At 38.2% G+C, this 27,638-nt stretch overlaps 1 protein-coding gene and 1 long non-coding RNA gene across 7 annotated transcripts in view; one reads left to right on the top strand and one right to left on the bottom strand.

The window, feature by feature from the left end:
• The window catches only part of LOC112441425 (uncharacterized), a 198,397-nt gene that overhangs the window by 122,011 nt on the left and 48,748 nt on the right, over window positions 1-27,638 (bottom strand). Inside the window, exons 1-3 of the long non-coding RNA XR_010108849.1 lie at window positions 7,251-27,638; window positions 4,087-6,532; window positions 1,735-1,798 (exon numbers count right to left, since the gene is read on the bottom strand). The exon at window positions 7,251-27,638 is cut by the window's right edge and continues 48,748 nt beyond it. This is a non-coding gene — a long non-coding RNA (uncharacterized LOC112441425). The remainder of the gene's footprint in view (window positions 1-1,734; window positions 1,799-4,086; window positions 6,533-7,250) is intronic.
• OSBPL8 (oxysterol binding protein like 8) overlaps window positions 4,208-27,638 on the top strand; it is a 208,020-nt gene continuing 184,589 nt past the window's right edge. For 4 of the 6 annotated variants that reach the window (XM_055095924.2, XM_034936259.3, XM_034936258.4 and 1 more), the window contains exon 1: window positions 5,346-5,479. Coding sequence is in view for 2 of the 6 variants with exons in the window: in XM_034936258.4 (XP_034792149.2) it covers window positions 5,478-5,479 (2 nt within the window). In the remaining 4 variants the exon portion in view is untranslated. Of the gene's footprint in view, window positions 4,652-5,345; window positions 5,480-27,638 lie in introns of those variants that run through there. The other 2 variants (XM_003832884.4, XM_008958354.6) reach the window with 2 other exon arrangements.

Below are 27,638 nucleotides of genomic sequence, written 5' to 3'. Positions count from 1 at the left end.
GGCTAATTTTCTTTGTAGATTCTGGGGGATGGGTGCCTATGCTAGTAAGCAGCAAGTTTATTTCTAGTATATCCTTACATCAAACTAATAATCCTTGGAATTGCAGTTGTGTGTGTGTGTGTGTGTGTGTGTGTGTGTGTATAATGCAGGTAATGGGTTTTGTGTCTTTCTTACAAGGTCATGAAAACCAATGCTCCTAGTAACTGGGTTTAGCACATGCCCTTGAGATAAAAGTTGGCTGACTCTGCTAAACTCTAGGTTCCTGCCTTCATTTAGTTTTTTAACTTAATAATTTCTTACCCTATTGTCAATCAGTATATTTAATAAGATTTAAAAAATGTTTTTTCCAGGGATTTTGTTTTCAGTGTGACCAGTGTGAACTAGTCCTTGATATTTCTAGAAACAGAATCCTATATTCTCTTTATACTTTACCATCCAAATTTTCCTCAAGGGATATTTAAGACAAATAATACTAAACAGAAATATTTAAAATCAGTATGCAAATATCTTACATGCAAATATTTTGCATGCAAATTTATAGATTTTATAAAGACTGCTTCTTAACATAAATTTTAGGTGGATATTTACCAATAGCTGGTTGACTAGTTTGTAGATGTCTGTTATTTATTTTATTAAATAGACAAATATTATTGTTCCACAGTACATTTAGCCTTTGACGCATGAATTTGTTGGCTCAAATTCACTTTAGATGATTTGCAAGATTATGCTATGCAACAAACAATCTCAAAAATATTTGTGATTCACAACAAATATTTTTGTTTTACTCTTGTTTCACATCAGTAGCCGTATGTCAGGAGCTGCAAGTCAGTTGCTTCAGTTCTGTACAGGGTGAGAGTTTCAGGTCTGCTCCATCTATTTTCTTATTCTGAGATCTTATCTGGAACATACCTTTCTCATGGCAGGTGGCACAAGAGTAAGAGATTGACCTGAATTTTGCAATCAAATTTAAAGCCTCTGCTTTGATTTAGCATTTAACATCCGCTCACAAAGCACTGGCTAAAGCAAATCACATGACCAACAAGAATACAAGTCTTCAAAGCTGTGTTGAATACCTTATTTATGGCTGAGGTTGCTCTTAATCTAAATTCTCTTCCAGAAAATGAGGATTTTAGTCTAGAATCCTGATCAGTAATTGTCAGCAACATAATTGTCTAATGGGATAAGCCAAATGGAAAAAAGCAAACAACCTCAAGCAACATCTCTGTCATTCTAGGTCAGGGTTGAAATATACTGTGGGAAAGCTGTCAAGCCTGTCAGTGCTTAAACTAATTTGGAAAGAACTTCCCATTCTTAGAAATGTATAATTAATAAAGCAGTAGGCAAAAGAGATGAATTCTCATTGGAGTTAAAATCGGATCGTTATAATAAAAAAGCTTTATTTCAAAATGTCATTCTTAAAATCATTGTAAGAGTAGCAAACTTGCAGGGTATCTCTGGGAGTTACTGAATATTTTTCAGTTACAGTGCAGGATCACATATTAGTTTCTGTTTATGTTGTCATTACATTGAAAATGCTAGATTGAATTATCATTCCTGGAATCACAATATCAGATTTGAAAGGATCTGAAAAAACGATTTTTCAACTGTAGTGGATTAATATATTTTTGTGTTGCAATCAGTTGTTAAGTATGTCAAAATCATTAGTTATTCATGACAAGTAACTATTATACTAGTGACAATTAAAGTAGAGAAGATTGTGAAAGATATACTTACATTTGTTTTGCAATATCTTCACTTTCGATTACTTGCATTAGGACTTTCTTTTTTTTGAGTGGAGCTGAAAAAAATTTAACGTAGGCTGTCAGTAATTTGCATAATCCTGAGTATACCGTGTCTGTTTGTTTCCAATGTGATTGCCATCCACCGGGAAAAAAAAGGTGGTTTAGTATCATTTCTCAAACAGCATGTGGTCCTACTTGATTGGAACTTGAAATGCAGGGAGTAATTTATCTAGTCATACATCTCATTAGCTAAGTCTGTAACCTAGGCTTCCTTGCTTCCAGTACATTGCTTTTTCCAACAAATGATCAAATTTTCAAAAGCCAATGTATGAAATTGGGGCTGAGGCAGAAGAGAATTAGGCAAGGCAATTTGCCACCTTTTTCTAATCTTTAGTCTCAGTTTCCAAAGTAAAATAAAAGTACCAGAAAAACGGGGTCCAGATGGTGTATTTTGCATGTTATCTATGCTCTAGGAACATTCTTTTCCAAATCTATTTGATTGCAACTCACAGTAAGAAATTGTTTAAATCACAACATAGGACATACTCTCACCTTCCACCATATTTGAAACAAAAAGTTTCAGGAAGCAATTTTTGCCCTTACTAGACATTATGCACTGTGGTATTTTATATTGTATTACATCCTAGCCTATTTCATATAAAAATGAAATTGATTTTTGAGTTGCAGGTTGAAAAACATGCCTCTAGAAAACAGGAGACAAGTTAATCTGTTAACAAACTCCAAAGTTACTAGCTTTGCTGAAATAATGTCACAGAATAATAAACTTCCTTCACATTTATTTGTACTACAGTCTCTCAGGCTTCAGAACAGAACCTGGTAGAATCTTTTCCTCTTTGGAACACCAGTTCATGACAATATCTCAGAGATTCTAAGACTCGTTGTTTCCCAGTTCATGGCAATATCTCAGAGATTCTAAGACTCGTTGTTTCTGACATGTTTACATCTCTGAATTCAAGATGTGTCTCAGGCCGGGCGCGGTGGCTCATGCCTGTAATCCCAGCATTTTGGGAGGTCGAGGCGGGTGAATCATTTGAGGTCACGAGTTCAACACCAGCCTTGCCAAAATGGTGAAACCTCCTCTCTACTAAAAATACAAAAATTAGCTGGGCATGGTGGCGCATGCCTGTAATCTCAGCTCCTCGGGAGGCTGAGGGAGGAGAATCGCTTGAACCGGGAGGCGGAAATTGCAGTGGGCCGAGATTGCGCCTCTGCACTCCAGTCTGGGAGGCAGAGTGAGACCCTGTCTCAAAAAAAAAAAAAGGAAAAAGATGTGGCTTAAAGGTGCCTTACATATCAGCGGTATGGCATAGTTTCATTGGCAGCCTTTGTTTTCTTTCTTGGGTAACATAAAACAATGTAAGTCTATGATTTTTTTTAGAGCTGCTATGAAATATATTAATAATAAGGATTATATAGGCCAAACTCTATTGCTTATTCATTTCAATGTACCCAGCTTATCAGAATGCCTTCTGATTTCTTGTTAAGAAAATGTAATGAGATGAGAATAGCTTAAGAAAAAAATCCTTAGTTCTGGGCTACAAGGGAAAATGAGTTATGACCCAAGTTTAATTATTACAGAAAGCTTTCTCATTTGCCTTCATTGTGATCAGGGTTTGAGTATGATCTTTATTCTACCTCCCTTACTTCTGTATAGTTATTTCATTAGGCGGCTAGAGGGTTCTTCGGATCATGGCTAAAAAAGAAAGCAAAAGGTTAAGTCCTAGAGTTAAGGAATTAGGAAAAAAAAATTAAGGCATTAGAAAAAAAATCAAGAATTAGGCTTTATTTTAAAAAATGGAACAAACTGTCAAATTCCTGCGTACCCGTTTAAACTGTCACCAACCTAACACACTGTAAAACTTAATGACTGTAAAACTGGCAGCAGGATCCTGAACATAACAAGGAACAAAAATAAGTTTGCTAGGCTGTTTTCATCCCAGCATGATTGAAATACACCGTTTCCTCAAAAAAAAAACCTCTAATGAGGAAAGCAGTAAATTAAATGCCACGGTTAATGTGCCACTAGAAATAGGAACAAGTAGTTTAGTTACCGAATGCTTCTTAGGCCATACACTCTACACCACGATGCGTTCTTTTTTCTGTTTCGCTAAAGCTTTCACCAAGCCTAAGGCTGGAGAGGGGTCCTAACTGAGCCCTGACCAGACCAGGGAGCCCTACTGTGCAATCTCCTCAGGTTAGGAAGGGCCCGGTACGACCGGCCCAGAAGGCCTGGCCGATCAACAGGCGCTGGGCCGACGGTGGTGGGCTCGCTTCCTGAGGCTGCCCTTGGGCATGCGGAAGGGGACTGGCTGGCGATAACAACCTGGCGAAGCAAGGTGGACAGTGACTCCCGCCCGGTTCGAGCCCGCCTAGCAGGGGAAGCAACTCCACCTCCGCCTCCGCGCACCGTCACGTGACGGGAAGAGGGCGTGGCCGAAGCCCGTGATCCGGGGGGCGGGCGGGGCACGGGGAGGGCGCTAGAATGTGAAGGATCTTGGCGGTTCTGGGTGCCCAGAAAGGCGGCGACGCGGCGGATGACAACATTAGGCCGCGACGCGCTCCTGGCCAGGCGGCGGCTGTAGTGTTAGCTTTGGACGCCGCAGTAGCCGCTGCCGGTAGCAAGCCGACTGAGGGAAGGTGGGGGTCCGCCCTGGCTGGTGGACCTCGGGGCCGAAAGTTCCCGCCCCGCTCGGGGGCTGAGCCGGCAGTGCCTCCGCGGCCGCTGGGCAGCGCCCTTCGTCCAGGCTCGCGCCCCAGCTGCCGCCGACGACAGCGGCCGAGAGAAGTTGGGGTCTGACTAGACGCTTACGGGGCCCCGGACCCCGGCGCCGCGGCGACCTCGGAGGAACCGGCTCCTTGCGTCCCGCCTCCCTGGGAGCTCCGCACGGGTGAGTGTTGCTCCATTCCTGAGGTTGGGGTGCTGGGTTCGCACCCCTCAGGGCGACTGCGCACCCTTATTGCCACGTTCTGAGCTCGGGCTGTCGGGGACTGCTGGCCACCCCCGCCGAGGAGTTCTTTGGCTCCTTTGTTCCCTTTTGGAGTAGGGGGATTCGAAAGGCTGGCAGGGTGGAGTGTTTAGGGGCCCACAGTAGGTGCATCTGCAGCCTTACAAAAGCCGCGGCAGGGGAACGGGGGTGGGAGGCTGTTGGAGCATTTCGACCGCCCCGGGTGTCTGTCCCTCCTGAAGTTTGATAGGTTGATGGCATGGGCCTCGTTGGGAGCCCCCGCACCCAGGAGAGCTGGCGCTTTGTCGCTCGGTGCGGTTAAGGCGAGGCTCCTTTTTTTCCTGTGACAGCCCCAGAGGAGGCTGTGCCGCGCACCGCAGACCGCACCCGCCTTTGCAGAGCCAAGCGACACGGTGTTGTTCCTCTAAGCCTCAGTTCTCCCGGCCTTCTTGTAACGTAGGAGGAAAGCCAAGCCTTTGCTGTGCTTTTAAATTTAATGTTTGTTTCTAAGCCCTCTCTCAAGAGTGGAATCAGGTTCCAAGGAGCTTCACATGCAGCATGCTTTAGGTTCATTGAACCACCCACTCAAGACTGGCTGAGGCGAAGCAACAGTATATGCAGATTTTCCATTCACAAAAGTCATTTAACACTCTTCTTTATGAGACACATCTGCGTTGCAGAACGTAACCTAATTTCATTTTATTTAAATGCTTTCTGAAATAATAGATAACTTGGACAACGTAAACAGATGGGTAAACTTTAACTGATAATGTAAGTATATATGCATTAAATAAAAAATTTAATGATGTTTTTGCCTTTCTGCTGCTAGAAGACTTAAATGACGTCTGAGTAGTAATACAGTGTCTCCTGCATGGCAGTTAAGTTTTTCCCAAAATTAGTGCTGCTTTTGAAATAATCCTTTAAAACAGTTTTTGCCTCCCTTCGTATCTAGAGAGAGCAAGAATTATGGAGAATCGTGGGTGAATTGATTGTTAAATTTTGCTAATTTCCTAGAGTTTCATCTAAACTTGATTTTGCTGAGAGGCTATGATCAGTTTCTATGCTTGCTAGAACCTGTTTTGCAGTGAAATTATTAAGGTCATGCTAGTTTTATAAAATAGGTTGGAAAAGGAAAAGTAAGGCCATGCAATTTAAAACTGTTCTCTATAAAAGTACAACTAATTTCAAATGTTTGTTACTTTTATTTTTTTTTATATTAACCGTGTATGGAATGACTATAATATACCTGCTCAAAGGGCTGAGAAAGGGAATAGATGAAACTTAAGCTACCTTTTGGGTCTTTAATTATGGACATCAAGTTATTGCGGTCACATTCCATGTCAACCTTTTGAACAGCAATACCGTGTACACAGGTGCTTAGAAATGCCTGTTTAATTAAAAATGGCCATGGTTTATTTCTCTTTGATTGAATCATAATAGTTATTGAATCTCTGATCTGTGGAAAGATGCTACTATATTTTCCTTAGAAGGTTATTGCATTTTAAAGACAGTCAAATATGTTTTTTATAACACATTCAGGGTACTTAAACATTTGTCAATATTCAGTTCCTTGGTTCATTTAAAAATTGAAAGCCTTAGAAAACACTTTGGGGATAAATTTACAATTGTGTATAATGAATTTATGTTTTAGTTTGCTTTAAGAAAAATGATGAAATTATGAATTTGTAAAATATGCATTACAAAAGGATTTTTTTTTTTTTTTAAGACTGTCTCACTCTGTATCCCAGGCTGGAGTGCAGTGGTGCAACTTGGCTCATGCAGCCTCTGCCACCTGGGTTCAAGAGATTCTTATGCTTCAGCCTCCTGAGTAGCTGGGATTACAGGTGCGTGCCACCATGCCAGGCTAATTTTTGTATTTTTATTAGAGATGGGGTTTCACCATGTTGGCCAGGCTGGTCTCCAACTCCTGGCCTCAAGAACCGCCCGCCTCAGCCTCCCAAAGTGCTGGGATTACAGTCATGAGCCACTGTGTCTGGCGGATCTTTCGTTTAAAAGTATGAATTGCAGAATTTTAACCAGTGTTAGTACATTTCAACTTGGCTTTGGTTTGTAAATAATCCTTCAAAAGTAGATTACTTGAATTAAGGCATTAAAGACAAGAATTGATACAGTACATAGATCTAGTTTTCTAATATTAATTTGGAAAACTTTTATCCTAATATTATCCTAATAACAATGCCTGAAATGTCATGTTGTAATGTTTGTATTATATTGAAAGTTAAAAACATTTATAGCAATGTTCTTGGAGCATCAGGCAATTCAAAGAGGACATAGGTCCTGCCTTAATCTTACAAATAATGACCTGCAAATAAGACAGAAACACAACTTGAATAAAAAAGCCTTTGAGAGGCCAGGCCCGGTGGCTCACGCCTGTAATGCTAGCACTTTGGGAGGCTGAGGTGGGCAGATCATGAGGTCAGAAGTTCAAGACCCGCCTGGCCAACATGGTGAAACCCCGTCTCTACTAAAAATACAAAAAAATTAGCTGGGCGTGGCAGTGCGTGCCTGTAATCCCAGCTACTTGGGAGGCTGAGGCAGGAGAATCGCATGAACCCAGGAGACAGAGATTGCAAGGAGCCAAGATCATGCCACTGCACTCCAGCCTGGGCGATAGAGCAAGACTCAGTCTCAAAAAACACCAAAAAAACAAAAAGCCTCTGAGAAATATACAATTTTTAGTGAAGGTGGCTGGGTACAAGGAGATTAGTAGAAGTGCTTGACTGGAGCAGTTGTGGCCAAAGTATAGCTTCCTTGTGATGAGACACAGGAAGAGATGTCTAGACTCATGTTGTGTGCATATTTCATGGCAGTATGTGGGAAACCCCTGAGAGATTTTAGATCTATCTTTCTTCCCACCTTGGTCCCCATCCCTCACATATCCTCACAAAGTCATAAAATTCTCATGTGGAAGGCGTGATAGAAGGAATTTTTCTTCCTGAAAAGTGTTATCAAGCTTGCAAGGGAGAGAGCTATTTTCGGAGACCTTATAGGGAAGAAATCCTAGTCCTAGAGCATCATATTCTTATACCCTGTTATTTTTACCTTTGTCAAAGATCCAGATAATGTAAATTCTCCATGATAGCAAGGACCTTGTCTGTTTTGCTCACCATTGAATCTCCAAATGCTCAATAGTTAATGAATGAAAAAAGTCTACTTCCAGATATATGACTGGAGAACAAAAGGAGTATCTGATAATGTAGTCCAAACTAAATGCAAGCAGCGAAATGATAAAGGAAGGATGTTAGCTTGGGAGAAGGGGAACAGGTCATTTAATCTGGGAAACTTTCTTGGAGGAGTTGATTCTTGAGTTAGTTTTTGGTGTGGGCTGTGTGTCTGAAGATAAGCAGTGTCTAAGGGGGTAGACAACGTGCAGCAAAGCATTTAAGTCAGACTGAATAAATTATGTCAGATAAAGCACAGTAAGTCTTTTTTTGTAACATTATGAAGAATTTTTATTCTCCCATCTCTGTTTTCACCTCTCCCTAAATAAAAAGATTAACTTGCTTTGCAACAGCAGAGATTGACAGTACTTGAGTTTTGGAAGTACAATAAGGGTCAGAAAATTTGAATTGGTGTTCTGACTGAATCTTATACAAGCGTCGTTTCCATCGGCAAATCACTTGGTCTTAGTTTTCTCATTTGTAAAATCAGGATAATAATCCATGATCGTTGGGAGAACAAAGTTATATAATGCATGTGAAAGTGCATACCTCAATATGAATGTGCCTACCTCAATGTGTCACACATAGGAGGACTTCAGCAAATACAAAATTATTAAAACGTTTGTCTGCAGATCTTTAAAACATATTTTGATTCGTTTATCATGAACTCTAATATTTGCTTGACTCATCTAGATGACTCATGGCATTATGTTTAAATTGATCAGAATCAAAATTCTAGATAATTTTCTTTCAGTCAGTTTAATGTTTTCTGGTAGAAATGAGGCCTAATTGTATTACTGCTTAATGTTACAGACCACAAGGAGTGCTAGAAGCCTCAAATTTTTGAAGCTCAAAGTAAGGGATATGTGTAGCTGAAAATCTGAGCCTTTAAGCTTTTTTTCTCTACGTAATTTGTTTTTGAAGAAATTGTCTTTGCCTGTAATGTCATTTATCTATTCATTGTTGTGATGAAATAAGGGGTTTTCCGGTTATTAAGAAAAAATTTACCAAAAATATTTTCTGTTTTTAGTGATGTGACTATAAGCCATGAAGATCTCTACCGTCTGTGTTTTATTATAAAATTCAGTATTTCTTGAGCAAACAAACAGACATCTGCATTATTTCTTATCTAAGCTTTTTGTGCCAGTAGCTGTTCATTTATGAATCTCAGAATTTCATTATACTTTGTGAACTCTTTGTAGTGTTTTTGATCCATGGAGCAGTCTGTCCTTTGTATAATATTTGGAAGAGAATTTTATTATAAAAAGACTAAGAAGAGTCTTGAGCCTTTTTATTATACAAAGACTAAGAAGAGTCATCAAATGATAAGCCAGTTACCTACTAATTTCCATATTCAAAAAGGACTGAAAAAAAGAGGAAATGGTTTCAGAGCTTGACTTTTTTCAAATAAAAAGGAGAAGCTTTTTGATTTAGAGTTTTTGAAAACTTGATAGATTCAGAGGGAAATTGTTATAGGTCATATTAATAGCTAATGTGCGTCAACTGCTATATACCAGGTACTGTACTACTCTAGAAGTACTTGACATGTCATCACATTTGATCCTGACAACCACCCCGCAATCAGGCTATTTTCTTTTTTTTAAATCTGAGCAACTGACAGATTAAATAAGTGGTGGAGCCAGGATTTGAACTAAACCTGAGGCACAGAGAAGTTAAGTAGTAGGTGGTAGAGCCTACTAAAAGGATTTAAACTTGAGGTTTAACCTGACCTTTGACTTTGGAGCCTATCCTTTTAACCATCATATTATATACTGCCTTGTATAATTTATTTGCAGTTGCTCCTCTTGATACGTCTTGACCTTGTGATCTTCCTGAGTCTGTTTTGGTTGTGTCATTTATAAAATGCACTTTACTTTATAAGAAGATGGAATATAGCCTTGATTTTTTTTCTCTCATTTTACTTGTATTTGACTGACATCCTATTTTTAAATCTTAAAAATACTTAGAGTAAAGCAAATATTTGTTTTATTGTTCATCCAGTTGCCATTTTCTCACCGGGGAATTTCAGAGAATTTCGGAGTAACTGGAAATTAAAGAACATAATAGATAACAGTATTTAAAGCTAAGTTGTTATAATTAAAAAATAGTTTTAAAGAATAAGGCTGATTCACAGAATTGGTGTGCATTTTTTTTTTAGTGTTTTTTTTTTTTTTTTTTTTTTGAGATAGAGTCTCACTGTGTCGCCTAGGCTGGAGTGCAGTAGTGTGATCTTGGCTCACTGCAACCTCTGCCTCCCGGTTTCAAGTGATTCTCATGCCTGAGCCTCCTGAGTAGCTGGGATTACAGGTGCATGCCACCATGCCCAGCTAATTTTTTGTATTTTTAGTAGAGATGGGGTTTCACCATATTGGCCAGGCTGTTCTCGAACTCCTGACGTAAAGTGATCCACCTGCCTCGTCCTCCCAAAGTGTTGAGATTACAGGCGTGAGCTACCTCCTCTGGCCTTTTTTTTTCTTTCTTCTGATACAGAGTCTTGAGCTGTCACCTAGGCTGGAGTGCAGTGGCACTACCATGGCTCACTGCAGCCTTGACCTCCCAGGCTCAAGTGATCCTCCTGTCTCTGCCTCCCAAGTAGCTGGGACTACAGGCGAATACCATCACACCTGGCTAATTTTTAAGTTTTTTTTTTTTTTTTTAGAAACAGAGTCTCACTATGTTGCCCAGCTTGGTCTTGAACCCCTAGCCTCAAATGATTCTCCCACCTTGGTCTCCCAAAGTGCTGGGATTATAGATGTGAGCTGCCATGCCAGGCCTATTTAGTGATATTTGAGGGACACAGATCTGTATAGTTGAAATCTGTCCTGTTGAGATGACCACCAGTAAGGTAATTTTTGCTTTTTGGCTGCCAGATGCCTACATATTAGCAGGAATAGTTTGTCAGATTACATAATTTTTTACAAGGAAGGCTGGGGCCCATGTGGAAATTATGGAATCTATCTATGTTGGTATATTTTGATGGGATGGAAGTATGGTAGATCTGGAGAGAGAGAAGTTCAATCTAAGTAACATTATTACCGGGTAGAGTAATGAGGTGGGGTGCTTTGGATGTGAGGGCACAGGTACATTGTTCAAGTGGAGAGTAGGATGAGGGACTTCTGGAGACTAGCTTTGCTTAGTGTGTAATTTTGCGCATTGTTATGATTATAATAACTTGTAAGATCAGCAATTTGGAAGTAAAGAAAAGCAGTGCTGTGCATCATAGTGTGGAGTTTGTAATAGTTCTAGGCTGTTTTGCAAGATGTAGGTGCTTTACAAATATCCATTGGTAGTAATGGAAGTGCTCTGTCTTATCACCTATTTTAGAAATCTGGAGAGGCAGAATAGCACGAACCCTGGAGCCAGACTGCCAAAGTTCAGAACTGGTACAGCCACTTACTAGCCTATTGCACTGGCCCTATGCTAACTTGGGGTGGCCAAAAGGGAAGAAAATGGTATATTTAAGCAGAGAGGGGGCCAGAGATAGCACTCTGTGAGTTTTTCATGGTTCTTACATGGTCTGAAAGAGATCTGGATGTTCTCACATATGACTAGTGAAGGAAATAGAAGTTAGTAGAGTGAGAGCCAGGAAGCCTGTCATTAGGCTGCTATTGTGAGGGAGGGACCATGTAGTAGACAGAGGTTGTGGGAAGGGCAGATTCATTTCATTGCCCACAAAAATTTGTGCTCCCTCATGCTTGCAACCTTTTTTTTTTTTTTTTTTTTTGAGACATGGGGTATCGCTCTGTTGCTCAGGCTGGAGTGCAGTGGCAGGATCTTGGCTCACTGCAACCTTCGCCTCCTGGGCTCAAGTGATTCTTGTGCCTTAGCCTTCCGAGTAGCTGGTACTACAGGGATGTGCCACCGTGCCTGGCAAATTTTTTGTATTTTTGGTAGAGATGGGGTTTCACCATGTTGCCCAGGCTGGTCTCTAACTGCTGAGTTCAAGCGATCTGCCCGCCTCAGCCTCCCAAAGTGCTGGCATTACAGGTGTGAGCCACTGTGCCTGCCACTAGTTTTTCACTAGTGAATGTGAATAGAAATAAATTTGTTGTCACTTCTGGGTTGAAGTGGCAGAAAAAATGGGTATTCTTTCTTCACCTTCTCTTTTCTAATTCAAGGGCCAGATGCAGAGGTTTAGGCTCTTAAGGGATAGTAAAACCATAAGATTGGAATGTTCTACAGTCCCTAAATTTACCATGTGAAATAAATTTGTATACCAAATAGGAATACCCACAATGGATTGTAGTATTAATGAGAAATTTTAATTGTGTGAAGCTACCGAAAATCTGGGGTTTATTTGTTAAGCAGCTAGTGTTGCCTTAAGTATAAGCCAGGGATTGGATAGACGAGGTAGTCGAGACTGTAATAATATCCGTACCAGCAGGAGCTGAGGTGGGTGGGGCCAAGTTAGGAGATCCTCTGGATACTGTTCCAACATATTCATCAGCATGTGCCATTGTGACTCTGTGAGGGCCAGTATTCAAACCTTAGAGGCCTGTGAGGATCCCCAGGGCAATCCATGGGTCTGTATTCAGGCTAATCATAATACTCCAGATGCCCATGAAAGCTTTATCTTACGCCCAGTCACCATGATAAGAATGAGGAACAGAGAAAATCTATACAAGTCTGAAGAGTTTTCTTAAAGTAGGGTTTCTTAACTTGACTCTGTTGATATTTTGGGCTGGATAATTCTTTGTTGTGTGTTCCTGTGCATTGTAGAATGTATAGCACCATCCCTGGCCTCTACTCACTAGATGCTAGTACCATCTCTCTTAATTGTGACAATGAAAAATGTTTCAAGATATTGCCAGATGTTCCCTGGGGACAAGGTCACTCTCAGTAGAGAACTACTGCTTTAAAGATTGAGTGAATGAGTGAATCTGAAAGAAATGATTTTAAATGGAAAGAAACTATTATCCTTAATTAAAGAACTTTTTCCCCTTTTAGGGGTTGGGTAAGGTTCATGGGGAGCAGTTCATTTCTGTATATCCAATAAAGGAAGCTATGTTGTTTTTATAAAACATCCTAGTTTCTAGTGTGTGTGTGTGTTTTCCTCTCTTCCTTGATATACTATATATATGTTTGTATTATTTTTTGAGTGACAGAGTCTCCTCCTGTCTCCTGCACTCCAGGCTGGAGTGCAGAATTCCTGAGCTCAAAGGATCCTCCTGCCTCACCTTCCCCAGTAGCTAGGACTACAGGTTTGTGCCACTGTGGCTGGCTACTTTATTTTTTTTGTACAGACAGGGTTTCGCTATTTTGCATAGGCTGAATTTGAACTCCTGCCTCCCAAAATGTTGGGATTACAGGCATGAACCCTAGTGCCCAGCCTTAATGTTGATTCACCTTTCTCTTTATCAGCTTTAGAAATTACTTGAATTTTCCATTTATTACCTTGTGATTATTTCTTCTAAACCAGTAGCTGTACTTTTTATTGGCTAGACTAAGCTTGTCCAATCCCTGGCTGGTGAGCTGCGCACGGCCCAGGACAGTTTTGAATGCAGCCCAACACAAATTCATAAACTTTCTTAAAACATAAGGAGATTTTTTTGTTTTTTAAAGCTCATCAGCTATTGTTAGTGTTAGTGTATTTTATGGGTGGCCCAAGACAATTCTTCTCTTCCATTGTGGTCCAGGGAAGCCAAATGATTGGACACCCCTGGCCTAAACAAATACACGTTTTTTCCCCTGTAATCTCAGCTGTCATGTCCACAGGTTGTCTCTAAATTATGAAAACCAATAAATAGTGTTGATACCATGACTGTGTAAGTATTATTTAATGCTAAGCCAGATAATGTGCTTAGATGATTATTCCTTTTCTGTCCCTGGGCTGCCAGAAGAAACATGTTGATAATATATAGGATTAGTAGATTTTATTTATTTTATCAATTCTGACCATCGAATTAAAAAAAAATTTGGATATGACCAAAATCTAACTTTGGAATTAAAAAAGTTTTTGAATAGGACTTCCTGTTTTTCTTAGTGTCTTAAATTGCCCTCTTTTCTTGTACTATATGCCTCTATTATAGCCTCCCCTACACCCCAGCCCCCCCACACCCCAACTCTTCAGCATACTGCCTTTTGTGCTGCATTCTCTATTTATCTGTATTTGTCTGTAACTCTGCCTCCATTTGGACTCTTCTAGGTCTTTTCTTGTAACTTCCTTTCTCCTTACTCTTGAATTGGATCCATTCTGTTATACATATTTTTTTTTCCTTTTTTTTTTTTGCATCTGCTTGATCTGTTTATTGGAGTACATCTTCAAATAACTCTTTGAAAAAGAAGTATGTATGAGAGGCAAACTTTCCGAATTCTGTGTAAAAAAGTCTCCATTCTATTCTCACAAATGATTGATAATTTGGCTGGGTACAATATTGTTAGTTAGAAATAATTTTCCTTTAGAACCCTGAAAGGATTGCTTTGTTGTCTTCTAGCATCTAGGGATGCTGATTAGAAGTCATATATCAACGCCTGTAATCCCAGCACTTCGGGAGGCTGAGGCGGGTGGATCATGAGGTCAAGAGTTTGAGACCAGCCTGACCAACATAGTGAAACCCTGTCTCTACTAAAAATTAGCTGGGCATGGTGGCAGGTGCCTGTAATCCCAGCTACTTAGGAGTCTGAGGCAGGAGAATCACTTGAACCTGGGAGGTGGACGTTGCAGTGAGCCGAGATCAAACTACTGCACTCCAGCCTGGGTGAGACTCCGTCTCAAAAGAAAAAAAAAAGGAGTCATGTATCAGTCTGATTCACTATCCTTTTAAGGTGATTTGTTCTTTATTCTGTCTGAAAACTTTTAGAATCCGTTCTTTTGTATCTTCTACAAAGTCATAATGAGGTGTATAGGTCATTTTTGTTTTGTTTGGCTGTTTGTCTAGATACTCAGTTGCTCTTACAGTCTGAATCAGATTATTTTTCCAATTCCAGGAAACTCTTCTCTGTCTTTAATAATTTCCTCCCTTCATCATGTTTTTTGCTTTTCAGTAGGCAGTTGCTTTCTGTCTTGATCTTCCTTCTCTCATCTTTTATATTTTGTGGGTTTTTTTTCCCCTTTAGTATTTTGGCTGATTTTCCTGGGGGTAATCTGTACGTTTTGTTGTTCTCTTTTTCTTTTCCTACCATTTTTACACTATGTTGTATTGTCATCTTGAGTCTTAGAATGTGCAAATTAGATTTTTTTAAAGATACCTTGTGTCTCCTTGTGTCTAATTTATCTCCTTTTCTCCTCCGGTCAGTTTTTATGTTTGTTTTTGTAATCATTCTTTTTTCATGCTCAGTTTTCCTTATGTGCCTGATAATTCTTGGTTGTCCATTCATGGTTAAGAAAGACAGACTAGGTTCCTGGTCACCCTCCCTCCCCTGTTCCTTGGACTGTTTTCCCTATTAGATTTTTTTTTCTTTGAGTAGGAATTCTGGCCAGAGCACTTTGTGGGGCAAGGTAGTACAGAGTAGGATCTGTCTCTTGGCAGATTGTTTTAGGGTAAAAGAGAGAGGAGCTAGCTGCTAGGCTATGTATGGGCCCTTTAAATGCTGGATGAAATGTGTTTACTCTGTGCCACACCTCCGCTTAGCTTTCCCTAGATAGTGGTTCACTTTCTTTAGGGAAAAGCTGACTTGTTTTTTTGCCTGGAGGTAAAATGTCAGTTGTTTAGAAACTGCTTGGAAATAGGAGATGGGAGATATAGCTGTCCCTTATAGTTAGTCAAGTAATACTCAGTTCTCTTATTTTTAACCCTACTATTTATTTCCACCCTCTGCTGTACCATTTACTTTATAATCATGCTTTCCTGGGGATCTTCTCAGACGTATTGGTTCCCATCCTTTCCATGTCACTCTTAAAGGTTATAATGAGGCTGTGGCTTTTTCCGCTTGTTATTTCTATCAATCTCACATATACTTTCATTTCTCAGAAATTTGTTGGATTTTCTTTCTAGCCTCAATTTTAATTTCTTTACTGTTACGATTTTCTTTCTTTTATGAGTTGTTTTTATTTCAGTGGAGTATCTGGAGTAACTGGAGGGAAAGTTTGTATTTAGCGCCCCATCTTTTATTAGAAGTCTTCTTCTAGCTTCATAAACAGAAGAAACAGAGCCTATTGAACTATTTTTTTGTTAATGCAGATTTATTCATAGAAATTATGATGATCATGATACAGTGTTAAAATACACTTATGTTCCTTCACTATTGATTTGTATAGTTGTTTGTGCCTTTATGCCGCTTGGTCCTAAAACTTGAACTCTGAATTCTTGCTTGCTTCATAGTTTTTGTTTCCCCTTTCGTTGTCCCCTACCCCAACTTGCATGTTGTTATGATTATCTTGCCATTTCTTGTTTGCTACTTGGAAACTGAATGAGACTGTTTAGAATTGTGTGTAAAATAGTGACTTTGCTCCAGGGAATGGCATTTTAGCTTTAAACACATGACCCTTGTGGCATTTTAATTATTTGGAAGTCTTTTGTTCTGTTTCTCAAGTGTATCTAGATGGGTGAGGGGTTATTCTTTTTCATTTACTTCTCTGCCTCATGTGTGATAGCTACTTTGGTTCAGTAGTTGATATTTTTTCCTCCATTGCTTTTCCTTCTCTTCTGTGTTATCTTTGGTACTTTAAATGTTGAGTTTAGATTGCCTGGCAAGTTCATTGGAAGCCTTAATTTTCATTTGTTCCTTTCATTTTCTACTCATAAAAATTTGCTAGCATTGTTTTATTCTTTTTTATTGTTTTGTATTTTTTGTTTTTTTGTTCCTAGCATTGTTTTAAACTTGTCTTTTACTTCTTTTCCCATACTCCTTTTCATAATCTTCAGGCTCCATATTGATTGAGCTTAGAATACTATTGTAAATTAACCTGGGTAAATAAATTTAAATACATTCATCTCATTTCCCTCTCTTCTGTGATATTTCTGCATTGGCAGAATGCAAATCTTGTTTAATTCTGCTCTTAATCTTGTTTAATCGTTTTCAATTCTTTTCTCATAAGATTTTGAAGTTCTTTCTTCTACAGCTATGGTTTTGACTATTGGAATGTGTGTATTTTGTAATTGGAGTCGTAATTCTCCTGCAGTCAGAGGTTTTTACACGCCAGATTTAAAAAATGCTGACTACTTTGAAGTTGAAAATCGTGTCAGAGGGTTTGTGATTTGGAAGGCTTAAATCCCCAAATTTGGCCTGATTATATAAGGTATTATAGGACTTTCATAGTAAATACTGTACTTGTTTGAAATTTAAAGTAGCTTAGAAAATAATTGGCCCCTTTACATTTTTTTTTTAATTTGCTCATTGTCCAGGAAGTCAAAGTTTTAAATATTTTCTAATGTAGTGGACTGATTACTGATGATCATGTTACCTTTCTCTATATTCTGTGAAACTAACTCTTGATTTTAGATCAAGAAACTTTTAGAATCAAGTGGTTATATACCTCATGCTTTATTTTTTACAGATATTCTAAACATTTTCCCTCTCAGATATCCGTTGTCATGATTAATTTCTTCTTGACCGATTGAATCCTTTATTCCTTCTATTATGTTTATAATTTTGATACTTTTTTTTGCTATCCCTGAAATTTTAAATAGAATCTTCAAACATCAGATTGTACACCTTAAATATGTATAATTTTTTTATATGTCAGCAATACCTTAATAATGCTGCTAGAAAATAGAATCTTCAGCATTATATAGATAATACTTTGAATGTTTTAAAATATTTGTTTATTTGGGAAATGATGGCTCTTATTATTTTCCCAAGAATTTATGATTAGGTTGTAGGAATTTAAAAAAATACCCTGTCATTACTGAGGGAAGATTTCTCTGTAAAAACAGAGATCCATTTAAGAGGTTGATTGTTTAACATAAATTTAACATGCATTTTAACTAGCAAGATTTTGTTTATTTGGTTATTTTGGAGGAGCTTCTTCATAATTCATTAATAGAGGTTAATAGTAAGCAGTAGAAATTAGCATTTCCTTGACATTTTGATTATGCAGAAAATATAGATGTTTCTTGCTATAAGCAGGGAATTGGTTCCAGGACTCCCAACGTAACACAAAATCCGTGCGTAGAAGTCCCGTAGCTGGCCCTGCGGAACCTGCATATTGTAAATGTCAGCCCTCGACATATGTGGTTTTAACATCTTACGAATCCAGTGTTTTCAGTCCTTGTTTGGCTGAAAAAAATCCGTGTATAAGTGGACCCATGCAGTTCAAACTCTTGTCATTCAAGGGTCAACTCTGTATGTTTTTAAAAATAATCACTAAGAATTTTTTCCTTGTCATATTGATCAGAGTCTTTAGGAACAGGCTTTCAATATAAGAGTTAGCTCCATAGTTTCTCATTTTTTGGTAGTTATTCTTAATTCACAAATTATGTTGGTTTTCACAGTTCCTGTTTGAATAGGCATAGAGAAGTGTAATTAAGTGTCTTGGTTACTTACATTGTAAATTAGAGATGATGACTCCTCTGGTTGTGGTAATTTATACTTAGAATTCAAAACCCAGAAGCATCCTGGGCAGAGTTAGGCACTCAGATGCTCATTTTTGTTTCATGCCCAAGATAGCCATTCTTAGTCTGTATTGAAATATGAATAAATTTCTTTTGGGATTGAATATCAGTAATAAAATTCCTTGAGACTGTCTTGAATTAACTGTAGATCTTGCATTTCAAGCTTTGATCCTTAGTAATGAACCGTCAGCTTAAGTATGGGGATGATTTTTTACTTGTAGAAAACTGGGCAAACCTTTCTGGTTTATTATAACCAGATATCATACTTAATAAATGAGAAATTCATTAATTTTTTTCTAGTATCTTAGAACAGTGTTCATAGTTTTCTTAGAAAATAACCTTTCAAGAAAATGGTCAAAATTTACATAGAATCAGGGTAGTTTTAGCTGTAACTTAAAATATCTAACTTTAAAAACAGACATTTAGTGTATAGGACTAAATTATTAATATATGGTTGCCAGTATCATATTTGCAAGCATTATCTTTAAGAGGCCTTGAGTTACTCTTTGAGACACCCTTGTCACAATGCGACCTAGTATCACAAACGCTGACTGATTTAGAGAACAGATGCACTGGGAAAATAAACCTGCAAGAAGTGTTATCTTTCCTAGTAAGTAACTGTGTGACCTTGGCAAACCACTTACTCTCTCTGGGTCCTAGTAAAATGGACAGTTTGGAACCAGTGGCCTTTTAGATTCTTTAGAGAGGCTAAAATTCCAATCAGGTAGTATATTATGGAATCCTTGTAATAGCTCTGAAATAAATAGATGGTATTCTAACTGTTTTACAGATGAAATTATTCCTGTTTTTTTTTTTTAGACTCAGTGTTTAAGTAACATGTTCAGTCATGTTGCTGCTAAGGAGCTAAGTGAGAAGTTGAACCTTCGCCTATTTCACTCTATAGCTGTTAAGTTCTTTTAGTATAACATACTGCCACCCAAGCCATGTTGTTTATATTAGACCATCGGATCTTATTCTTAAAATTTGTTACATTTCTTAATCTGAAGTTTATAATAAATGTGCTTTTGCTTTATAGCATGTGTCATTCAGGAAAATCAGAAGTCAGGTATCAGGCATGTCTATGAGTTGTGCCAAAGTAGAAATATGACCAGTTTTAAAATTATTATTCTAGAACTTATGTGTCTCTCTAAGAGATGGTCAGTGTGTTCAAAGTTACCTTATTTCAATAATATCACTATTGTTCAACAAACACTTTTGGAATAATGCATTTGACATTTCTTTACTGTCTTTCACCTCATTCTTTTAACCTACATTCTGTGGTGACAAATTATATCTTTTGAGAATGGATTTGGTATTTGGTATTTGGAAAAGGTGGCAAGTCTTTCTGAACCAAGTCTCACACATAAAATTAAGGATCAAAATGAAGAAGGCCATTTTTAGTATAAATAAGCAGTGACCGCAGGGGTGAAACTGTTTCTTCTTTTATCATTTATAAGGTAGCTAAGAAAGTGGTTAGAAAAGAAGAGTTCCAAAGTTGTTTTGTGGGAGGGCAACTTGAAACTAGTCTCTGAAAGTGACTACTCTGAATGGAGATGACCTTTATTTGTATGTTAATTCTGCTGTATTAAAGTTATATCCTGAGTGTTACACCTGTTCTGTTTCCCACGTGTTGGTGCTACTGTGATTTGGCACTGTGCTGTAGAGAAAAGTGTTGGCGAATGAATTATTCTTCGTATGTTAAAGAAGATCAAAATCTATAGAACAATATTTACATAGATTTGAATGGTAATTTAATTCTGGTTTATATGAATATTTATTATGTAATTTGTGGTTATCCCTAGCTAGGTTTAATTCTGGGCAGCTACCCTGTCAGAGTATACTCTTTGATGCAAACTTACATGTAAGTTAAACTTTTTGCGAATAATTATCTTAGCTTATTTAATTATTAGTTGTATTAATAGTTATGTAGTTTGTGGTTATCCATGGCTAGGTTTAATTCCAGGCAGCTACCCCATTGGAGTGCATTCTTTGATGCAGCTTATATCTAAGTTAAATTTTTTTGCAAAAATTATCTTAGCATTATATGTGACTGAATGGCTTTTGGATATCAGTGCTATACTTGGTGTAGATAATAAACTTGTGTGGGGAGTGGTAGAAAATCGACAGTAAACTCCTAATTGCACAATTCACTATGTAATTACCATTGTGGGAAGTGCTGAGAGGAAGAAATATATATATAATATGTATGATAACATATTTATATATCTTGTTGCAGAGGAGCTTGTGATAGGGAGATTTCATTTTCTATTTTGAAGGTATTATTTTTCTTGTTTTAAACTCCCAGATGGTGGACTTTAATGAAGTGTCCTCATTTGTAAAAATTAAAGGATACTGAAAAATGCCTCTAGGACCTTTTTAATAATACTTTCCCCTTTGAGGTTCCAGAATAATTTAATGTTACAAGACCATTAATTCAATAGATTTCAGTGCAAGTTACTATGTAAGCGGCTGAAAATTCAGTAGGAGCTAGGCAGATGTGCTTGCTGACCTCTTCGAGCTTTTGTATGGGAAGTGGTAGAAGATCGACAGTAAACTCCTAATTGCACAATTCACTATGTAATTACCATTGTGGGAAGTGCTGAGAGGAAGAAATATAGGGCAATATAAGAATATGCACACCTAGTCGGGGAGGGGAGCCAAAGAAGGTGATGATCTGAAGGAGAAAAGAATATTTCTCGCAGAACATCTTGTTTAAAGATTTTGGAAGATCAAGGAACTTGGGCTTTGCTAAGAACTGAAAGAGTTCACTGTGACTGGAGTGTTTTAAAAAATACAAGAAAGATAACATTGTGGTATAGGAGGTAGGGACTGGATCATGTGAGGCCTGAGACCATGTTAAGGATTTTGCTTTTTGTCTTCAAGTCTCTTGAAAACTATTAGGGAATTTTAAACAAAGGAGTGAAATGGTCAGGTTTAGATTGATCTCTCTGGATGCTAAGTGAGTAGTGGTTTGGAGGGTGATGAGGGTAGATGCTGGGAGACAGTTTAGAGTACCTGTGGTTCATCCAAGGGGAGAATCCTGTAGGCCAGTGGTTCTAAAAGTACATCACTTGGGAACTTAGTAGAAATGCAGATTATTGGACTCCACCCCAGCCCTGTAGAATCAGACACTTTGGGGGTGGGTCTCAGAAATCTGTTTTGGAACAAGGCCTCCAGATGATTGTGATGCATCCTAAAGTTTTTAAAACTCTGCTCTAGGTCATTAGATATATGGTTTTTGAATGCAAGAGAAAGTTCTAGACTGGTGATATGGACAGTACCTGCACTGAAGGTGGTAGTGGAGAGTGTGACGAAGAGAGGCATCTCTACTAGAATGAAACCCTGAGATAGAGGGAGAGCTAGTGAAAGAGTCAAAGGATTGGTTAAAGAGACAGAAGAACTAAAAGTACTGGAGAGTCTTTAAAGGGAGGGAGTGGTGAAGTAAGCATTATGCTTTATTTTTTTATGTTTATTTTTATTTTTTTGAGATGGAGTTTCGCTCTTGTTTCCCAGGCTGGGGTGCAATGGCATGATCTTGGCTCACCACAACCTCTGCCTTCTGGGTTCAAGCGATTCTCCTGCCTCAGCCTCCCGTGTAGCTGGGATTACAGGCATGTGCCACCACGCCCGGCTAATTTTGTATTTTTAGTAGAGACAGGGTTTCTCCAGGTTGGCCAGGTGGGTCTCGAGCTCCCAACCTCAGGTGATCCTCCTGCCTTGGCCTCCCAAAGTGCTGGGATTGCAGGCGTGAGCCACTGCACCCGGACTACTTTTATTTATTTTTATTTATTTTTATTTTTTGAGACAGAGTCTTGTCATGTTGCCCAGGCTGGAGTGCAGTGGCACGATCTCAGCTCACTGCAGCCTCCACCTCCCGGGTTCAAACAATTCTCCCTGCCTCAGCCTCTCGAATAGCTGGGATTACAGGCACCCACCACCAAGCCTGGCTAATTTTTGTATTTTTAGTAGAGACAGGGTTTCGCCATGTTGGCCAGGTTGGTCTTGAACTCCTGACCTCAGGTGATCTGCCCACCTTGGTATCCCAAAGTGCTGGGATTACAGGTGTGAGCCACCTCAACTGGCCTATGGCCTATTTTTAATGTGGTAAAAACTGTTGAAGCAGTATGCATTTACATCTAAATAATTTTTATTATTTAATTATTATTATTATTATTATTTTTGAGACAGTCTTGCTCTGTGTCACCCAGGCTGGAGTGCAGTGGCACAATGTTGACTCACTGCAACCTCTGCCTCCTGGGTTCAAGCGATTCTTGTGCCTCAGCCTCTTGAGTAGCCTGGATTACAGACGTGCAGCACCACACCTGGCTAATTTTTGTGTTTTTAGTGGAGATGGGGTTCACAGTATTGGCCAGGCTGGTCTCAAACTGCTGGACTTATGTGATCCACCTGCCTCGGCCTCCTAAAGTGCTGGGATTACAGACATGAGCCACCGTGCCTGACCACATCTAAATAATTTTTAAATTGCAAATACTAATTTATTACAAATACTTTCTATTGCTACTGTAGATTTACCATTATGGTGTGAGGAATTGTGCCATCTTCTTGCGTTATGTGTCTTAGAGAAGCTGGGGCACTAGGGATAGTAGCCGTTGGTATGAAAGATCAGGAGCTCTGCTCTTTTTGGTCTACCCTGAGATTATTTGCTAGCTGTGTTTTCTTTTTCTGTTACTACTATGTATCTAAAGGAAAAATGTTTTTAAATGCATTTTATAATTCAGACTTTTACTTTTCTTGATTGCTGTAACTTGTTAGAATAATTCTAACATGTTAAGGTTTTGCTCTTCTTAAGGGAAGACCACATTTGATGTGAAAAGTAATTTCAAGGTTAATCTCAATTACAAATAATATATTTGGAGTTGTGTGCATGTGTATGTGTGTGAGAGAGAGACTTAAGCCATTTTGGGATAATTTTCTGCTTGAAATGTGTTTGCTTGTCTGAAGTTTTTTTTTTTAAAGAAAAAATATGATTATTATATCAATGTGTGCTCAATATAAATTCCAGCAGCTATAAAAACTCATTAAGTTGGCTTCTGTTGCCACCACTTCATGTCTGAAATAGCCCACCTTGTTAGCAGTTTGGTGTTATTCTTCTAGATTTCTCTCTCTGTACACACACACACACACATACACACACACATGACTATATAATTTTTTTAAAAACAGAACTCGTATTCTATTGTAATGTTGTTTTGCAGTTTTTCTACCAATCAATACATCTTAAATCTAAAAGTCAGATTCCTAATAATTCCTCCCATTGATTGCGTGTATTTTATTCTTACAACCTTAGACTTAGACTCAAGAGACCTTGGTTCTGGTCTCTTGCCCTGGGATCTTGGGCAAGTAGTCACTTAACCCTTTTGTGTTCATTTTGTGATCTCTAAAATTTGTGGTTATTGAGAGGTTGACTTGAAGTGTCTTGATAGCTCTAGAATGCTGTTAAGGAATGCCAGGATTTCAAAGTGCAGATGTTTTCTAGAATTTTATATGAAAAGTAATGATCTCAATCTAGCTGTGAACACTTAAGGGGATAAGCTTTGCCAAGTTAAAAACACAATGATCAGGGGAGGAAGGATGTTAGAAACAAGATTCAAAAAGATGATTTCTTATCATTTACTGGTATACTCAGCAGGCATGCCTACTGCTTTTAAGATAACAATGACCTAAAAAAAGAAGCTTCCTTGAAGCCGACTGTTTTCTGACTGAAAATCCAGACTACTTTTTTAGGGGAAGTGGGATGTGTATGGGTCTATGTTTGGTTGTACCCGTTGACTGCTCATGGGAAGTTAGGCAAATGGGACTTATGGCCTGCTCAGCATTCTTTGAGGGATCGTGCTATCTTCTTGTATAAGTGTCTTAGAAAAGCCGGAGCACTAGGGATAGTAGCCATTGGTATGAGACCAGGAGCTGTGCTCTTCACTCTTCGGCTTTTTATCGTGAGATTATTTGCTAACTAAAGTTTTCATGAAAAATCTTAGGAGGGAAAAGCAGTCTTTGAAGAGTGTTTGGGTAAAGGTGTTCATTTTTTGAATTAGCATTGCTACATTATTAATATTACGTTGAAAGATGGCTTTTGTTTTCTTGCTTTCAGTGTCTTAAGTTGCTGATGTTATTTTCTTTTAGTTTTTCATTTGTATTTCCTTTTATTTTTATCTGTTTTTATCTTTGTCCATAGTCTTCTTAGTACATAGACATTTTGTACACTCTTATTCTTAAACTTTGGCATTTATTTTTCTAATATTTTCTTGTTACCTTTACATATGTTTAAATTTCTTTGCCCTTTTTGACTTTTTGCTTAAACACTTAAAAATTTTACTTATTTTTTCTGCATAGGGTTTTATTAAAACAGAGACATAAATACGCATAAAGAAGAATATTGAGAAAATGAATGACTCCAACAATGGCTTCCCTAGGCAGAGCTTTAATTTACATTTACTTTTAAAAAAGTTGATATCTGTCTTTTTTTTTTCTCTGTGTGGCTGTTGGGTGGCATGGTTTTAAGGTAGGTGGTTCAAAATATACTTCCTACCCTAAGTAAGAGATTCAGGATACTTACCCTCCCCCTCCCCCCACCCCAGTTATTTAATAGCAGGCTCTTAGGACTTCTCATTCCTTTTTTATTCCTTTCAATTTTGAACTTCATCCTCGAAGTTCTAATCTTTTTTCTTTTTTTCTTTTTTTTTGAGATGGAGTCTTGGTGTGTCACCCAGGCTGGAGTGCAGTGTTGTGATCTTGGCTCACTGCAGCCTCTGCCTCCCAGGTTCAGCGTCCTGCCTCAGCCTTCCGAGTAGCTGGGACTACAGACATGTGCCACCACAGACGGCTAATGTTTGTATTTTTAGTAGAGATGGGATTTCACCGTGTTGGCCAGGCTGGTCTCAAACTCCTGACCTCTGGTGATCTGCCCGCCTTGGCCTCCCAAAGTGCTGGGATTACAGGTGTGAGCCACTGCACTGGGTCTCAAAGTTCTGAATAATATAGATGTCCCATAGACAAATTTCTTACCTTTAAATAAGTTTGTTTACAATGATAAAGCCTTTGAACTATACTTAAAGGGCTTGCTCTCATGTCGCCTGTCATCCCTTTAATCATTCTTACAGGTGTTTGATTTAAAATATTTCATAATCCTCATTTAAAAATAATCTATAGCTGTGTCACATTCCTAAAATCTCCTTTCAACAAAAAAACAAAAGTTAGTGACAGGTCTTGACTAGTGTTTTATTGCTAATCTTATTATTAAGAATTGTTTTCCAATTTGTGTTTCTTAAAATAGGAATAAATATATACTTTTAGTGAATATATAGTTAGTGGTTTAAAAAGTATTTAATAGTGTAAAATACTATCATGAAAAGAAAAATTATTCATGATTCTGAGCAATATAACACATCAAATTTTTATGTGTTTTTAAATATTTTAGTGACTACATTGATGTATAATATATGGGTTCAAAAAGCAAAAGTCGTTAAGGTTATTCTTTAACCTCTACATTCTCTACTCTGAGTCAAGGTCTCTAATTGGTATGGCCTTGATGTAGATGGAGCAGATAAAACCTTGTTAGTTAGCTGACTGCCACTATATAACAGCCTTTCTCAATAAAGAGACTTAAATTAATTTAACCCTGTAGCTTTGTTGTCCTCAGCAAACTCCATTGCTGCTACTGCGTTTAAAGGTCAGTATTACTGTCTTTATTTATTTTATTTTATTTATTTATTTTTTAGACATGGAGTCTCGCTCTGTTGCCCAGGCTGGAGTGCAGTGGCACGATCTCAGCTCACTGCAACCTCTGCTTCCTGGGATCAAGTGATTCTCATGCCTCAGCCTCCTGAGTAGCTGGGATTACAGGCACCCACCACCATGCCCAGCTAATTTTTCTATCTTTAGTGGAGACGGGGTTTTACCATGTTAACCAGGCTGGTCTTGAACTCCTGACCTTAAGTTATCCACCTGCCTCAGCCTCCCAAAGTGTTGGGATTACAGGTGTGAGCCACCATGCCTGGCCTGTTGTCCTTTAATATTTTATTTCTCATTGTGAATCTCTCTCATCGTACATTTCTGTACATTTCTCTCATTCAGAGAACTTAATTTGCTCAAGTTATTACTATAACTATTATCTTTGTTATCTCTTCTCAGTGATAAGACATTGAAAATAATACTTTTCTGTATATGAAACACTGTTCTATAAGCAAAATCTTAAGATTTAAGTTAGTTTGCACATCATAACAGTGGTAACCCTGCATTCTTTAATTAAACACGTTTAAATGTATAAATGTAAAAACAGTTTAAAGTTATAAATGCCCAGGAATCCTGATCTTGGTCATACTATGTCTGTTGAAATACAATTTTAGTGTCTTGATACCTTTTAAGTAGTATGCTATGAAATAATTCTTGTTGTAGCTGATTAGTTACTTGGGCAGATTTTCTTGTATCTTATTTTCCAAATACCAGTCATTTATAGAAATCAGACTTTGCAGAATGTAAAGGCTTTGATAGTTTCAGAAGCACAGGGACAGCTGCACAGCAAGTCCATATGTTGCTTAGCTATAATTATATTTTAATAATTATAATTTTTTTTTCTTTTGGGAAGAACTGTGGCTAACCTCCAAGAGACTGAAGCTGGTAATTGTAAGCATTCTCATTTTTTAAACACAAAGATAGAACTTTTTATTTTTCTCTGTTTTAAATGGTTGAATATATTTATCATGTATCATAGCATCCACTGGATGAAGTTACATTTCTGGGTCCTACTGTAACATTTAAATGAGTGTTTGCGTCAGATGGGAAGATTACTCGTTTTTTTTTTTTTTTGATACTCCTATATATGGATTTGCTGCCACAGGCATGCTAATTTTGCCATCTCATACATATGACTTGCTCCTTTCCGCCTCCGTTCTTCTGCACATTACCATTCCCTCCACCTGTAGGTCTCTCCTTCCTTTCCACCCATTTCCTTTTCTCTTTTCAAAAGTGGCATCTTAAGATAATTTCCTCTAGAAATTCTTTCAGGATTTATTCCATGTTACTTTTACTTATTTTCTTTGCTTCACCTTAACACTTACCATGGGTAGATACAAATTCAACTAATATGAATTGTGTTGCTGTAATTTACCAGCATACATAGTGTTAAGTAGTACAGTGATAAGATTAACTATCTCATCTATTTTTTACAGCTATCCTGTGAGTTATTCCCATTTTACAGACAAAATTAATTATCTCAGTTACACTCTTCGTTTTAGTTGG

Source organism: Pan paniscus, chromosome 10 (genome assembly GCF_029289425.2).
Source record: "Pan paniscus chromosome 10, NHGRI_mPanPan1-v2.0_pri, whole genome shotgun sequence".
In the NCBI taxonomy this organism is placed as follows: Eukaryota; Metazoa; Chordata; class Mammalia; order Primates; family Hominidae; genus Pan; species Pan paniscus.
The sequence above is the reverse complement of the archived record's forward strand: the minus strand, read 5'-3'. Positions and strand labels throughout refer to the sequence as shown.